We start from the raw sequence: 14,946 nt of genomic DNA on the forward strand, positions 1-14,946 counted from the left end.
ATCTCTGGTACTTTGGACATGTTGTCAGAGAGGACCAGTCCCTGGAGAAGGGCATCATGCTTAATAAAGTGCTTTCATGCTTGAAAAGAGGAAGCTCCCCAAAGAGATGGATTAACACGGTGGCAGCAATTGTGAGCACGGGGCCGTACCGGGCAGGGTTTCGTTCTGTCGTACATCGGGTCCCTGTGAGTCAGCACTGACAACATGGGTTCATTCCCAGCTGGTGCATTTTATGTGCAACCGTCACTCAACTGGCAGTGGGGGCTTGCATGTTGCTGTGATACTGAATAGGTCTCGGTGGAGCTTCCTGGCCAAGATTACCTAGGAATTAACAGATTGGGGACGACGCAGGACCAGGCGTGGGTTCAAACCCACCACGGGGACAACACAGGACCAGGCGTGGGTTCAAACCCACCACAGGGACGACGCAGGACCAGGCGTGGGTTCAAACCCAGCAGCTGCTGAGGCTGCCTACCTTGTCCTATAGGGTCGCTAAGAATCAGAACCGACTCGATGACTTTTTTTTGGTCATACTATTACTACGTCAAGAAATCAAACGACATCAGGCAAATCTGCTGCACAAGACTTTTTAAAGTGTTGAAGAGCAAAGATGTCAGCTTGAAGACTAAGGTGCGCCTGACCCTCATATGCATGCGAAATCTGGACAGTGAATAAGGAAGACTGTAGAATTGATGCTTTTGAATTATGGTGTTGGAGGAGAATATTGAAAGTGCCATGGTCTGCCAAAAGAACCAATAGATCCGTTTTGGAAGAAGTGCAGCCAAAGTTCCCCTTGGAGGCCAAGATGGCCAACCTTTGTCTCTCATAATTGGGACATAATGTCAGGAGGGACCAATCACCGGAGAAGGATATCATGTTTGGTAGGGTGGAGGGTTAGAGAAAAAGAGGAAGACCCCCAGTGAGATGGATTGACAAAGTGGCAGCATCGATGGACTCAAGTGTGGCAACACTTGTGAGCTTGGCCCAGGATCGGGCAGTGTTTCATTCTGCTGTGCATAAGGTCGCTATGAGTCGGTACCGACTCGATGGCACCTAACCATTACTATGAGCATTAACACTGTTGGTTTTATTAGGTGTTATTGAATCAGTTTCAATACATATCAACCCTGTATAGGGTTTCCGAGGCCATTTATCTGCATAGGAGCAGAAACCTCCATCTCTCCTGTAGAGCGGCTGGTGGGCTTGAATCACTGATCATGTGGTTAAAAGTCCAGTATTTACCCCGACAGCACCACCAGCTCTCTCATACTACACTGTTGTTGTTAAGTACCTTAGAGTCAGTTCTGAGTCATAGTGACCCTGTATAGTTTCTGAGGCACACATCTGATCAACCATGTTAGAAAAATGTTTGAATTTGTTTTCTGTTCTTTGCATAAAACAATTCTAAAAAGTCACAATAAATCGAAGACTATGCTGCCAGAAATGTTAACAAAGCATTAGAGATTCATCAAGTTTTTTTTTTCCTCAATAGTTTTCAAAATGTCATTTTCTGTAGTTTTGCATTTGTTGTTGTTGTTAAGTGCCGTCGAGTCCATTCCGACCCATAGTGACCCTGTATAGGGTTTCCGAGGAGCAGCTGGTGAGCTTGAACCGCCAACCTTGCAGTTCATACGGCTTTGCAGTCTGACGCATTAACCCACAGCGCTACACCAGTTTTTAATACTTGTGGTCAATTTAGAAAATCTTTTCTCATTATTGAAAATATTTTACAAAGTTACTGTACAATATGAAGTTATTATAAAATGACATATACCTTATTACATTAAAAAAAAAACCCTCACTGTTTAGTCAATTCTGACTTGGCGACCCTATACAAAAAGTTTGTGGAAAATTCCCATTGTCTTTTAATTCTTCCAGAAACTTCTTGAAGCTTCTTTGTAGAACTGCCGCATAGGGTTTCCAAAGCTGTAACCAGGCAGTATGCGCCCTCTACCAGGCAGTTCTATTGTCCTGAAGGACCACCGTGGCCAGTCAATGCCGGCGAAAATGGGTCATCTTCACGCAAACAGACCACCTCATCTTTCTCCAGTGGGGCAGCTAGTGGCAATTCCTTACGCAAAAATATTCAAAATATTTAAAAAAAAAAAAAAAAACTTACACAAAGATTCCTTTAATTAACTCATTTTGTTTGTACAGTTTTCCTTCTTATTTCTAAATTGGTGGTGGTGTGAAGTGTTTGGCAGTTGTTTCCGACCCATAGCGGCACTGTACAGGGTTTCCGCGGAGCGACTGGTGAGCTTGAACTGCCAACCTTGCGGCTGAAACCTTGCAATCCGGCGCATTAACGCGCAGCCCCACACCAGGACTCCATTTCTAACAGTGAACCCCTCAAATTGTCTATGTCCAGGCCCACAAACGCTACCCCTGGCCCCCACTTGACTACCCAAGAGAGGCAGGAAGAACTTGACCCCAGGTAGACACCAGGGCAGTGGAATTCAGGTATAAGGCAGCGTCCACGTCTCCCGGTGTGGCACTGCGAGTTAATGCGCCGGACTGCAAGGCCCTTTTGATTCGCCAGGTCTGGGGTTCAAGGTCTCCAGCCGCTCCTCGGAAACTCTATACGGGGTCGCTATGGGGCTTAAGTTCAACTAGAGGAAAATTGCATATGAGGATTCTCCCCGCCCACATGGCCAGCCTGGGGGGCCTGACCCAAGGTGCCCACCAACGCCCGGGGATCCTGTTCCCCCTGCCCCTCTACTCCACGTATCCTCTCCTTCCGGTGCCCCCTTTTTTCCCCGTACCACTCTTTCCACAGTCCTGTTTTCCTAGAACCCTCCGCCCAGCGACCGCAGCCCCCTCCTCTCAATCCCCTTTTCTCCCGGCGCCGTCTCCCCGCAGGTGCCTCCGTTTCCTCCCGACCCCCCTACGCCCCTTTCCCCAAGGGCGCTGCTCCTCCGCAATGCACCCAATTCCTTCTGACGCCCCCGCTCTCCCCCTGCGCCCCTCTTCACCCAGTGCCCCCGTTTCCTCCCGACGGCGCCCGCTGCCCCCCCCTTTACGGCCCGACGTCGTGCGCTCGGGGGCGTCCCGGCGCGTCCTTAGACGAGCCGCGCCCGGATTGGCCTCGGGCCTCGGGAAGTGCCCGCCCCAATGGCCACGGACCAATGGGAGTCAGGGGCGGGACCGCGCGCCTCGCGACGTCGCGACGCCGCGCCGGGTCTCCAGTCGCCGCCGCGGAGCCGCCGGACCGAGCTGCCGACCGCGCCCGACCCGCCATGGCCGAGAGCGACTGGGACACGGTGACCGTGCTGCGCAAGAAGGGTCCCACGGCGGCCCAGGCCAAGTCCAAGCAGGTGGGCGGCGGCCGGGGCGGGCCGGGGCCGGGGCGGCGGGGACCGGGGCGCCGCCAATCCAGCGCGCAAGTGGACCCCGCTTCCCCGCGTCGTTAAGGCGGAGGATGGACGTGGCCCGGAGGTGCTGGGGGCGAGAGGTCAGCGGCGTGGCTGACCACCCGAGAGTCGTTTCGAGCCCAGTGCGTCCTTCCGTCTCCCGCAGGCGGCGGGTCGGTCATCAGCGGGCCTGTCACATCCCCCCGTTTCCTTACTGTGCCCAAGCACGGCACCCCAAGAACCCCGGGTCCCTGAGGAGCTCGAGCACCTGTTTACGTCGGAGGGGGCCCGAGAGTCTGGGGTCGATCTCTTGTCCAGCCTCTGCAGCGGGAGGGAAGCGCAGCTGCCTGTCCTTCGGTGGCCTGTCGCCACGCCACAAGTGACCAGTATCAGATTGTACAAGGCTGGACCTCGAACCACTTATCACTGTGCCCTCCTCCATTAGCGGTGTCGCTGTGGCCTAAGTGTTGGTTAGGGGTTCAAACCCACCAGTTGCCCCAGGGAGCCAGACGAGACGGCCCAGAAAACATGGAACCGACTGCATGGCAGTGGGTTTGCTTCAATGGGCTACTAGCTGGGAAGCTCACTGTAACCAAAACCTCTTCCGATTTTCTAGGCCATCTTAGCAGCCCAGAGACGAGGAGAAGATGTGGAGACTTCCAAGAAATGTAGGTACAGGTGTGCTTGGTTGCTCGTGTGTGTGTGTGCGCGTGCGTGCGTGCGCGCGTGTGTGTGCGCTCGCGCGTGCCCTCTTGGGTTGGTGGCTGGAGCCGTGTGACAAAGCTGTGTGCCCTTATCTTGGGGAGGATGGCTGCTTGCAGAGAGTTGCAGCCAGCCTGTGCTCTCACGAAGGCTGCGGTTGGGTCAGGAGGGTTGTTACTTTTACTACCACCTGGGCCACCTCCCACCCCTGAGGGAACAGTCTGGAACCACACACTCTTGGATCTGGGGTTGTTTGTGCAAGACCAGAAGCTTTTTCCAGCCAGGCTCCCCTCTGCAGGAATATTCCCAGGGCTTAGGGAGTCTGTCCAGCAGCCACACCAGCCCTCTCCTCTTGCTCCAGGGGCGGCTGGCCAGAACAAACAGCATTCGATCACCAAGAATACTGCCAAGTTGGACCGTGAGACGGAGGAACTGCACCACGACAGGGTGACCCTGGAGGTGGGCAAGGTCATCCAGCAGGGCCGACAGAGCAAGGGGCTCACACAGAAGGACCTGGCGACGGTGAGTCCCACCAGGCCCCGCTGCATCTGGACGGCCTCTCAGGCAGTTGTGTGCTCCTCTGGCTCTGACATGGCTTTGTTTTGTGGGGACCCCGGGCTGAGGCATAGTGGGCCTACGGGAGTGTCCTGACTGCCCAGCACGTCTTCGCTGAAGCCATGTGTATAAAGGCCATCTTCTCCTTAGAAAATCAACGAGAAGCCGCAAGTCATCGCAGACTACGAGAGTGGACGGGCCATCCCAAACAACCAGGTTCTGGGCAAGATTGAAAGAGCCATTGGTGAGTGGTTTGCCTGGGCTCCGCAGCTGACAGGAAGTGCCTGTGAACTGACGGGAGCTGGCTTCTGCCTCCAGACGGGGTGTCCCTATCTTGTCCCCACTCACCCCCAAGTGCTTTCGGTACGGTCCGAGACCCTATTGGCTCCGGCTCTTTGTAATTAGCTGTAAAGCAGTGAGGCATCCTTCCTTTGCTGCTGGGGCTCTGCCGTGGGAACGAAGTGTAGGGCAGGGCTCTGAGGATCTAAGAAGGGGTACCCGCTGTCTCCTGAGGGTTCTTTAAACTTGAGTGGAATTGTGGGGGGCTTCGAGTGTCAGGGGAGCCAGCGGGGGAGGCAGGTGGTGCTGCCGAGTCATCAGCTGGTGTCCCTTTGCAGGCCTCAAGCTCCGGGGCAAGGACATTGGGAAGCCCATCGAGAAGGGGCCGAGGGGGAAATGAGCACAAAGCCTCGAAATCAGTTGTTCCGGCTGATCTCGTCTGGCTGGTTCCCTACACCAGGACTGGGACCGGTGTGGGTCCCTTAGGCCAGCTGCTGGGGGTGGGGGGTGTTGACTCCCTGGGGCACCTCCTCACTCCATCCCTGCTGTCCAACTAACAAACAAAACCTTGCAAAGTCTTTGGTTCTCCTGCCTGTTTATTCCCCACTCCAGCCCGATGGGACCCTCATCCCTACAGGTGTTTCTGAGCTTGAGAACTGGGGTTCGGAGGTGGGGCACTGCCTGGGGAGTGGCTGAGGGTTGGCCGGGGGAGGTTCGCACCTCTCCACCCCACCCTACCCTATGCCCAGCTTTCAAAGAAGCTAATAAAAGTCCTTGCTCTTCCTACGGAAGTCTCATTCGTCTATAACACCCTCCCGCCCCCAGCCCCCATGTGGGGATGGCTGGGGGAGGCTTCCCTTACCCCTGAGGTCATTCCTGGGCCCCATGTCCTCTCTAGGCATTGTGGTCTCTGGCTCTGGGCCTGGATTCACCCTTCCAAGAAAGGGGAGCCCCATCACAGTGAGTGCCCTGCCTGAGTTGAGGGGCCTGCTTGTTGGGAGGCCCTACCCTCCCAGCAGACATTTCTGCCAAGGGACACCCCTTCTGCCTACACAGGGAGGCCTTCAGCCAGCCAGCCAGGCAGGCGCAGCTTCCACGGAGGGTTAGCTCTGGGCCTTGGGCTAAACGAAGACCTGGCAGATACCTGGCGCCTCAGCCCAGGTCAGGGACCCTGGGACTGTCCATTCCTGAGACTGCCCCTGTTGAGTAGCAGGACATGCAAGAATGACTTGGATATTCCCCATGGAGAGGGGACGTGGAGGACCTCCCCTGTGCAGTGTGGGGGCACTTGGGCCTGGCCTGGCTGCTACCCTCGCGCTCCAGCTCCCACCTTTGGCTGGCCCTCAGCCTGGCTCTCCTGCCCCTCTCATCACTTGAGATAACACGCCCCCCATCAGAGCTGGGGGGTGGGATCACTCCTGAGAGCCCCCCCCCCATGTGCAGGTCAGAGGGTGGTGGTCATATTAACCACAGCCTGCAAGTCCAATGGGTGGACAGCACAAGATTTATTCTTGGGGTGCATGACCGACACCCTTCCTGGTGTCTAGACAAGCTCTGGCCAATAGTGGAGACTGGTGGTCCCTCAGGTCCCCTCGGCTCCCCTCGGCTCCCCTCGGCTCCCCTCGGCTCCCCTCGGCTTCTGGGGCTGAGCCGGGGATAATGGCTGGCTGGGAACTGCCCTGTTCAGCTGCTCCCTTCCCCTGGCCACACAGCCTAGGGCCTGTAGAAGCGCAGAGCAGTCCTGAGCGGCTACTGGTCACTGGTGATGGGCGTCGGGAGTGTTACACTGTCCTGGGGAGGAAGGAGGTGAACAGGGTGTGGGGGGTCGGCCCCCAGCTAGTCCACAGGTGTCTCCCTCACCTGGGCTGCTCCTACCCCAGAGCGTGAGGGCTCGCTGCATGCCGTGCCCCCTTACCGCGTTGAAGAGAATGTTGTTAAAGCCGGTGACTGGCCCGGAGTCCCTGCGCCCTGGGAAGGGGCAGCCACCTTTCTTCTGGAGCCAGTGCCGCATGGCCAGTCCTAGCAGCACCAGGAGCAGCAGAAGGAGGAGGGCGCTGCCCACCGCTGACGGCACCAGAGAGGGTGCGGTTTCGCCCCCTGGGGGCCGGAGGGAAGGACGAAACCTGAGCCTGGAGACCCTCGGGGGCTCCCGGGGCCCCTCTTACACAGGAAAAGCACCTAGCTCAAACCTTCCCAGCAGTGGATTCAGGCTGGGCCAGCAGACCGGCCTTTTGTGGGCCTTGAGGGGCTCATGGACTGACTGTACCTCTTCCCCCTGGCAGGGGCCACCCTGAATTCCAGGGCCCAGCTGGGCTTTGGGGCGTGGATGTGGAAGGGCTCTAACCAGGACAGCTGGCCGAGGGGCCCCTTAAAGTGGACAGAGACTCCCAAGCAGGGCATGAAGAATGACAAGGCAGGCAGTGGGCAGGGTCAGTAGGCATGCTGCAGGCCCCCCTCCCCTTCCATCTCACCCCTGCTGGGTGCCGAGTCTTGGCAGGGCCGTCCCGACAGGTACTCGATGTCGTCCAGGGCGATGGGCCCCAGGGTTGGCTGGCCCCCTAGGGTGGCTTCAAACAGCACCTGGGAGGCAGAGAGAAGGGCTGAGTGGATCCCAAGAAGGGGCTGGGGCCCACCTCCATCTCCTGCTTCGGGTTCTCCAGCAGCCTCACCTGGAATTCTTCAGGGCTGACCACGTCCACTTGGCCCTCCAGCCACTGATGTCTCTGGAGGCTGCCCGCCCCCCACACAGCCAGCTGCCCCCGGACACTCCTCAGCAACACTCGGAGCTCCCCTTTGTCTGCAGGCAGAGGACAGGGCAGTCAAGGCCCCCCAGAAGGCGCCCCCCGAGCCGCCCAGGCCCAGCTGGCCTCGCCTCACTCACAGAAATGCTCGGGGAAACCTATGTAGAACCAGAATCGCAGGCAGGAGCCCTTGGTGGCAGGCAGAGGCTCACTTCGCAGCCAGGCCGCCCGGCCCCCCGGGCCCAGCACACCGCTCTCAAAGTAGGCAAAATGGCCTGGGACAAGAAGGGGCAACAGGCTACCAAGAGGTCCTGGGCAGCTGATGTTGAACCACAGCTCAATCCGCACTCCAGCCCAGGTAGGGGAAGCTGGGGCTGCCAAGGGCCCATGTCTGGCCCCAGAGGTCAACTCTGGTTCCAGGCTGGGACCCCTTCTGGGCTTGGCAGGACTCACCTGCCTCGGTGCCCAGGGTGTGGTCCACAGGGGGCTGGGAGTACCGGGAGGGCGTGGTCCCACTACTCCAATCCCAGCTGTATCCGCCCAGGCCAGGCCAGGGCAGGTGGTTCCAGCCACACAGACCGAACTCAAAGTCACAGGACGCTGCAAAGAAGTCCAGTGTCACTGCCCTCCCTCAGTCCCCAGCCTCCAAGGCCTACCTGTGGGCCTAGGGGCAGTGGGCCTGGCAGCTGGCAGCGGCTCCCACCTGGCCTAGGGCAGGGTCCGTCCTGGAGAAATAGGTCATCCACTGCAATGTATGAGTGTTCCACACCTGCTGCCTGGGCCTCAAACACCACCTGGGGGCACAAGGCAGGGAGCTCAGCCTGGGGCCTGGCCCAGGTGAGGCCCCATCCCCACTGGCCCACTCACCCGCCAAGCCTGCTCCGCCTGCACGTCCACACTGCCCAAACGCCAGGCTGCCCCGCCGTGGGCACTGATGCTGAGCACCTGTCGTTGCTCACCCTCCTCCACGTGGACCCGCAAGGTGCCTGCCAGTAGGGCCGAGGTCACACATGCACCAAGTCTCCCGAGGTCCACAGCCCAGACACAGGGAGGACTCACCTGGGTTTTGCAGACTTAGGTGGTACCAAAAGGTCAGGCAGGCGGGCTGAGCTAGGGGCCTGTGTTCCTCTGAGGTGAGGGAGGCCACGAGGCCACGGGACAGGGCCTGGGGGCTCATGTCCACCACCATGTAGTGCCCTGGGGGCAATGCCAGTGTCAGTGACCCTTGACCCTTGATCCCTGAGCCCCCAGACCTCAGGCTTCCCAGGACCTTGTGCTGTCTCAGTGGTGTGGTCTGTGCGGGGGCCCTGGGAGGCCTGGCCTGTGGCGCTGGCCTGGCGCCTCCAGAGGCCTTGGCCACCCGTGGAGAAGCCGCAGGCTGAGTCCTCGAAGGAGCAGCGCCTAGGGGCCCAACAGGGCCCAGGCCGCACGGCAACATCGTCCAGCCCCATGGTGCCCTGGAAGCCGTCCCGCAGGCCCTCGAACAGCAGCTGGGGGGGAAGAGTTAGCTTCAGCTAGCAGGAGCCCCCAGCACCCCATTCCCAGGCTGGGAGGTCAACCAGACACGGGGTCAGTTCTCGGGTATGGTCTAGGCCTCTAGCTTCTCCCTCCCACTCCAGAGATGGGGGCTGGGGAGGTGGTCAGCAGGGAGAAGAGGTCAGCAGTGGAGCCTCAGCTCCCAGCCCCAGGCTGGCCTGCTAACCTGGTACTTAGAGTCAGGCTGGTGGGTGAGGGTGGCCCAGGCCTGGTGCCACCTGTTACCATGGGTGCCTGAGCGTGACCACAGAACAGTCTCCATAGTCCCTTCCTGACGCATGGACAGGCGCAGTGTCCCTGGAGGGAGGGGCTTGGTAGGAGACCAGATCCTGTGTGGAGCCTCTCCCCCACCCAAAGGAGCCCATGGGTCACGCACCGATCTGGGGCCCATGAAGGTGATACCAAAAGGACAGGCACTCAGTGGGGGCTGCCGGTGTCTGCAGCCTGGTGAGCAGGTAGCCACCAGGACCCCGGGCCAGAGGCTCCACAGGGTCCAGGAGCACGAAGTGTCCTGCATGTGGACAAGACATCAGGAAGATTGGTGGATGCTGGGCTGCTGGGAAGGCACCCAGCTCCCAGGGGCCCAGCCCTACCTCGGCCAGTGGTGTGGTCATAATTAGGGCCTCGGCTCTCTACCCGTTGCCACTGGGCATCCGTGAGGTGGCCGGAGTGCCAGCCGCACATGTCCCGTTCGAAGTTACAGGTGACCTCTGGGGGTGGGGCCAAGGCTGGTCAGCTCCGTCCTGCCCCTGGCCCGCCCCACCGTGGTTCCTGGGCACAGGCACCTTGGTCCTTCTCTGTGGTCAGGGTGGGATCGCAGCCCCTGAAAGTCACGTTGTCCACGCCAGCGCCTTGCTGGTAAGGGCCATCCAAGTCCACCAGGGTGACAAACTCCAGCTTCACAGGGCAAAGGGTGGGCTTTAGGGATGACAGTTACGCAGGGGTAACCTCAGAGCCCCCTCCGGCCTCGCCAGACTGTCCCTCCTCACCCGAAAAGGTCGGCGGCGTGCCCCAAGTGAGACTGTGTGCACCGTCCAGCCACCATCGCTGCTGCCCTGGACACTCCACAGCAGCTCCCGGGAGCCGTCCTCTACAGCGACCAGCGCCAGCAGTCCTGTAGACACCACGCGATGGGTGTCGGTCCCCTCCTCCCTCCTTCCTTGCTGGCTTGGCCCCCAGATCAAGTACCTTGGGGGTGACTCTGCAGGTAGTAGGTCATGTGGAGCTCACAGGTGGGACCCGAGGGGCCCAGGGCTGGTGTGAGGACCCGGGCTGAAGTCACCAGCTGCCCCCAGGCCCTCTGCAGGGACAGGAAGTGCCCTGTGGGGGAGGGGAGAAGAGCACATGCTGTTTCCCTCTCTGTGAATGGGCCCCCCTGCTGGGAAAAGCAAGCCAGGAGCCTCACCTGAAGGTCCCTCATTCTCCTGGGTGGTCATCCGCTGCCACTGCAGCTGCCCCACGCTGATGTCCTCCCAGCCCCCTGCTGTGGACTCAAAGTCCGAGGTGCCTGCAAGCAGCTGGTGTTGAATGTATCAGGGGCTCCCAGTGGCCTGCCGGGACCCCCAACTTGGCCCAGACCTGGGTCCCCCTATGCTGGCCCTCACCGCATCCTGTCCCCTCCCCAGCCCTCACCGCGTCCTGATCCCCCCACTGACCCTCACCGTGTCCTGCCCCCCCACTGGCCCTCACCGTGTCCTGCCCCCTCACTGACCCTCACAGTGTCCAGCCCCCACTGGCCCTCACAGTGTCCAGCCCCCACTGGCCCTCACCACACTGTTGCTCATCCTGGCCCTCAGCACATTGCTGCTGGAAGTCACACAGGTTTTCTGGGGGGACACACAAGTCCCCACAGGCGAGGTGCCCGGGCTCACAGGAGTCCTGGGGCTGAGGGGACTGCAGGGCAGTGGCCCAGGACTCAGGAGGTGGCGCCTGCAGGGCGGATGGTTCTGGGTGGGGGAGGGGGAACAAAACTGGGTCAGCTGGGGGAGGGGCAGTGAGTGTTTGTGGGGGACTTGGGGCAAGCTCACCCAGGACTGCAGTGCAGTGGTCCGACAGAACGAGGTCGTCCAGACCCACGACACCCCCTGGGCCTGTGTGCCCTGTCAGCAGGATCTGCGAACAGAGGGGCTCAGGGGCACCCATCACCCTTGCGGCAGGCTGTTCCTCTCCCCACACACCCTTCTCAGGTTGTCTTCTTGAGAACCAAACTAGCCCGCCCTGCTGAGTGAGGACCCCTGGGCCCCAGCGTCCTGCCCTCCAGCATCATCTGCATGCCCCCCCACCCCAGCCTCCCTATTCCTCCTGTCCCCAAGCAGCCTCCCACATGGCCCCTGCCCCACCTGGCCTCACCTGGAAGGGGTGAGCACTCCAGATGTCCACTCGGTCTCGGACCCAGACATCTCCCAGTTCCCCTCGACGGCTCCGTAACAGGACGGGAGCTTGAGGGGCCCCAGGGTCCTGGAACTGCAGGAACACCTGAAGGCTGCCAGCCTCAGAGCCTCGCAGATAGTGATAGAAGACCAGCTGGGGGGAGAGTCACAGTCAGGGGACATCCTCCAGCGGGGGATGTCGTCCGCTGGTCCTGTCCCCACTCCCAGCAGTCTCACCGTGCAGTTGTGGGTGCCTGAGGCTTGGAGCTGGGGGCTGGACAGGACAGCAGGGTTGCTGGACTCAGACATGGTGATGAGGAAGGCGCCTGGGGGGAGGCGGGCAGCAATGACCACATAGATGAGTGACGGTGGCCGGGTAGGTGGCCGGGGCCAGGCCCCAGGTGCTCACCCTTTGCGCTGTTAAGGCTGTGGTCTCGGCTTGGCCACGCAGAGTGCTGGATACCTCCAGCACTGTGGTTCCGGGACCACCCTTCCGAGTGACTCCATGGACCCAGGCCCGTCTCAAAGTCGGTGACTGTGTGGTGGCCTTGGGTTGGGGCAGGGGGAGGTGAAGAGAGTTCAGGGACCCTAAGCAGGGTGGCCTCCCCAAGCCCGGCTTCCCCCAGGATCATGCCGCTGGTCCCGCCCGACCCTGGCTGAGATCCACCCTCTCTATAGGCACCCAGCCAAGAGCCTCCAGGAGGGTGGGGTCTCACTGCAGGTGGCGGGGTCCTCGTCCGAACGGTCCCCACAGTTGTCTTCTCTGTCACAGAGTTGCTGGGACTCCACACAGGCTTTGTTCCCACAGTGGTGCTGCCCCGGGCGACAGCTGACCCTGGGGACTGAGGGATCCTGTCAGCCTGGCCCCAAGACCCTAGGGGACCTTTGGGGGTGGGGGTGGGACTCTGAGAGGGTCTAAGCAGAGAGCAGGCAGGGCTGAGGGACACCCGCTAACCATGGTCCCCTCAAAGGCACAGTGGAGCTGGCGTTCATTCTGAGATGGCATCCGTCCCCAGGCAGAGGGCTTACCAGGCAGCCCGCAGTTCCAAAACTGCACGTCGTCCAAGGCCACCGTACCTCTGTGGGTGGCATTTCGGGTAGCAGAGAAAGTCACCTGGCAACAGGAGGAACTTAGATCAGGCCCCTCCTAAGCCCCCACTGCTCAGGAGGATCCTTGTAGCCCAAACACCCCCAGCTCACCTGGAAACTGCCCCAGATGCGGCCTGTGGCCACCTCCAGCTCCTGCCAGCCGGGGCCCCAGGGCCCTGAACACTGCCACAGGGTCAGCGTCTCTGTGCTGTGGGTCAGCTCCAGTCGAAGCTCAGCCACATCTGTGACAGGGAGGTGCTGGGCAGCTGCAGCCCCTAGTACCTCCCCGCACCTGCCCCCATCCCTGCCTCTCCCTTGGGGACCCCCCACTCTCCCCAGCAGCCTGGGCTCCCTCACCTCCCGAGGCTGCGTGGAACCACAGCCGGATCTGGCAGGAGACGGCCGCCTCATGTAGGGTGGGTGAACGAAGGACTGCCGTGGACACCTCCTTCCCTCGGTGGGTGTCGACAGCCACATACCAGCCTGGCCGGATGAGAGGGTCAGGGGACAGGACAGGAGACCGGGGTGGGGAGGGGTCGAGGTGATCTGGGCCTCACCCAGGTCAGTGCCCAACGTGTGGTCCGAGCGTGCCCCGCCAGCCCCCTGGAGCGCAGCGCCTGCCCGGTCTCGCAGCCAGCCGTAGCCTGAGGTGCTGATGTCCTGCCATCCACAGGAGTCTCGCTCGAAGTCACAGACGAAGGGGGCACCCAGAGCGGCAGCGGCCTCATGGAACCCTGGGGAGTGTAGGGGTCAGCGACTGCCTTGGGCCCCGCCCAGGCCCAGCCCCCTGAACTCACCGCACTGCCTCTCATCGGAACAATCCCTGCAGTCACACAGGAAGTTGCACACAGCCTCCCAGGGGGTCCCGCAATGGTTGGGGACCCAGGCCCAGGCCAGATACCCTGCTGACAAGGCAGCCAGTGACTTGAAGGCAGAGCCACTGGACGGTCTCAGGAAACCCCAGACAGCTGGAGCCAGACCTGGGAGAGACTGCTGTTCTGGGGGCCCCACATCAGTGCCCTCCTGAACCTGTGACCCAACCAGCGGGGGAAGCACAAGGGGAACCAAGACCCCACATCAAGGAGTGGGGTCTGTGTCAGGGCCCTGGGTCTATCTTTAGGTGACCATCTCCCCTCCCAACTGCTACCCTGAGAATAGCAAATACAGGTCCAGGAAGCTGGGGAAGGGGGCCTAAGACCCAGGACCTGAAGAGCCCTCCACCATGCCCACAAGCCTTCTCATGGGAACGTCCGTGCCCAGGAGCCCTGCCCACCCTGCTGCAGGTGGGAGGCTGACAGCTCACCTGAGAACAGGGCCATGGTGGCCAGGAGGCAGCCAGGCTGATGCATGACTGGGGCTGAAGCAGAGAGGTGTGGGGTTGGCCAGAACTTGGTCTGCAAGGAGCCCCTCGGTTCAGTGGCTGATTCTGCTGTGCGGGAGTGGTGGGGCTTGGCTCCACAGGTACCTTCGGTCCCCACCCTCCAGATCACCTCTGCTGACACAGCTGAACACCCAAATCTGGCTGGAAACACCCCAGTGGGGGGCCCCTGATCAGGGTCAAACCCGCCTACCCACTCTTCAAATGCCTGGCCAGTGGGGGCCCCATGAAACCTGGTGGCGCCCAGGTGACCTACCAACTAGGATCTGGGGGGTGGTGTAGATAAAGACTGCAGCTATCGCTCCTGTGGCTTCCAGCTCCACCTGGGCGGCCAAGGTCAAGGCCCAGGGCTATGCAAACCCCCCCAGTGTTTCTTCTTCCTTGCTGCGGCGCCCCAACCCCTGCATGCCCTGCTCCAGGCCTGGAATCCCCAGTCTGGTGACCCTGCAGACTGATAGGCACAGGGGGCGGGAGCCAGGCTCCATGGGACCACCTCCCTCAGAGAGCTGGCCCAGAACTCCAGGGACCATAACGCTGAGTCCTATGCCAATGAGGAGCACACTGACCACCCGCAGCCACACCGGCTAGTTTCAGGGGCAGGCATCAGAACCTCCGTGAGGCCCCTCACTTTTTATCCAGACTCTCCATTACTCTGCCTACACCCTGCTTGCTCCCAGAGCTCATCTCCCTTGCCCCCCATCACCCACCAGGCAGCCATCCCCTCTGTGCTACTTCAGGGCTGAGCAGTCATCACCCCTTCAGTGTGTGTTGTGGGGGCAGTGTGTGCTGCTGGCCGTGGAGGCCAAAGTGCCCCATGTGAGACCTGTGGGAGGGGCCTCCGGGTATGGTCTCAGAAGCAGCAGGTCAAATGCTTACTCCCATGGGATCCCAGGGGGCACTAAAGAGGCCTCATGTGACTGAAAGCAGGCAGAGAAGCCAGCACTGAC

General features: G+C 60.6%; 2 protein-coding genes across 4 annotated transcripts; one reads left to right on the forward strand and one right to left on the reverse strand.

Moving 5' to 3' along the window:
* The first annotated feature begins 3,163 nt into the window (after nt 1-3,163).
* Nucleotides 3,164-5,338, forward strand: EDF1 (endothelial differentiation-related factor 1). 3 transcript variants are annotated; one of them, XM_006863678.1, is made up of 5 exons: nt 3,164-3,314; nt 3,967-4,018; nt 4,414-4,574; nt 4,758-4,851; nt 5,225-5,338. In XM_006863678.1, the coding sequence occupies exons 1-5, from the start codon at nt 3,237-3,239 to the stop codon at nt 5,284-5,286; spliced, it is 447 nt and encodes a 148-aa protein (XP_006863740.1). In that variant the 5' UTR covers nt 3,164-3,236; the 3' UTR covers nt 5,287-5,338. The 3 variants fall into 3 exon arrangements, with proteins under 3 accessions (XP_006863740.1, XP_006863741.1, XP_006863742.1); XM_006863679.1 differs by having other exon boundaries at nt 4,414-4,520; XM_006863680.1 differs by having other exon boundaries at nt 4,414-4,511.
* Nucleotides 5,339-6,635: 1,297 nt separating this feature from the next.
* MAMDC4 (MAM domain containing 4) lies at nt 6,636-13,940 on the reverse strand. The gene is made up of 27 exons (XM_006863797.1): nt 13,925-13,940; nt 13,419-13,523; nt 13,179-13,355; nt 12,979-13,104; nt 12,733-12,863; nt 12,562-12,646; nt 12,249-12,374; nt 11,942-12,079; nt 11,770-11,858; nt 11,513-11,686; nt 11,135-11,275; nt 10,933-11,056; nt 10,557-10,670; nt 10,352-10,483; nt 9,757-9,873; nt 9,540-9,674; nt 9,330-9,460; nt 8,898-9,117; nt 8,687-8,824; nt 8,495-8,613; nt 8,331-8,421; nt 8,081-8,227; nt 7,768-7,902; nt 7,556-7,683; nt 7,358-7,466; nt 6,802-6,983; nt 6,636-6,677 (listed from the first exon to the last, which is right to left on the reverse strand). The coding sequence occupies exons 1-27, from the start codon at nt 13,938-13,940 to the stop codon at nt 6,636-6,638; spliced, it is 3,372 nt and encodes a 1,123-aa protein (XP_006863859.1).
* Nucleotides 13,941-14,946: the final 1,006 nt, after the last annotated feature.

Source organism: Chrysochloris asiatica, unplaced genomic scaffold (assembly GCF_000296735.1).
Source record: "Chrysochloris asiatica unplaced genomic scaffold, ChrAsi1.0 scaffold00056, whole genome shotgun sequence".
NCBI lineage: Eukaryota > Metazoa > Chordata > Mammalia > Afrosoricida > Chrysochloridae > Chrysochloris > Chrysochloris asiatica.

What these genes read in the sequence shown, in the direction of transcription:
- EDF1 (XM_006863678.1), top strand. Translation starts at nt 3,237, where the DNA reads ATGGCCGAGAGCGACTGGGACACGGTGACCGTGCTGCGCAAGAAGGGT. An exon ending in TGTGGAGACTTCCAAGAAAT is followed by an intron (nt 4,019 to 4,413) that starts GTAGGTACAGGT and finishes CTCTTGCTCCAG; the next exon opens with GGGCGGCTGGCCAGAACAAA. An exon ending in CAAGATTGAAAGAGCCATTG is followed by an intron (nt 4,852 to 5,224) that starts GTGAGTGGTTTG and finishes GTCCCTTTGCAG; the next exon opens with GCCTCAAGCTCCGGGGCAAG.
- MAMDC4 (XM_006863797.1), bottom strand. An exon ending in AGGCGGAGCAGGCTTGGCGG is followed by an intron (nt 8,422 to 8,494) that starts GTGAGTGGGCCA and finishes TTGTGCCCCCAG; the next exon opens with GTGGTGTTTGAGGCCCAGGC. An exon ending in ACAACATTCTCTTCAACGCG is followed by an intron (nt 6,678 to 6,801) that starts GTAAGGGGGCAC and finishes CTTCCTCCCCAG; the next exon opens with GACAGTGTAACACTCCCGAC.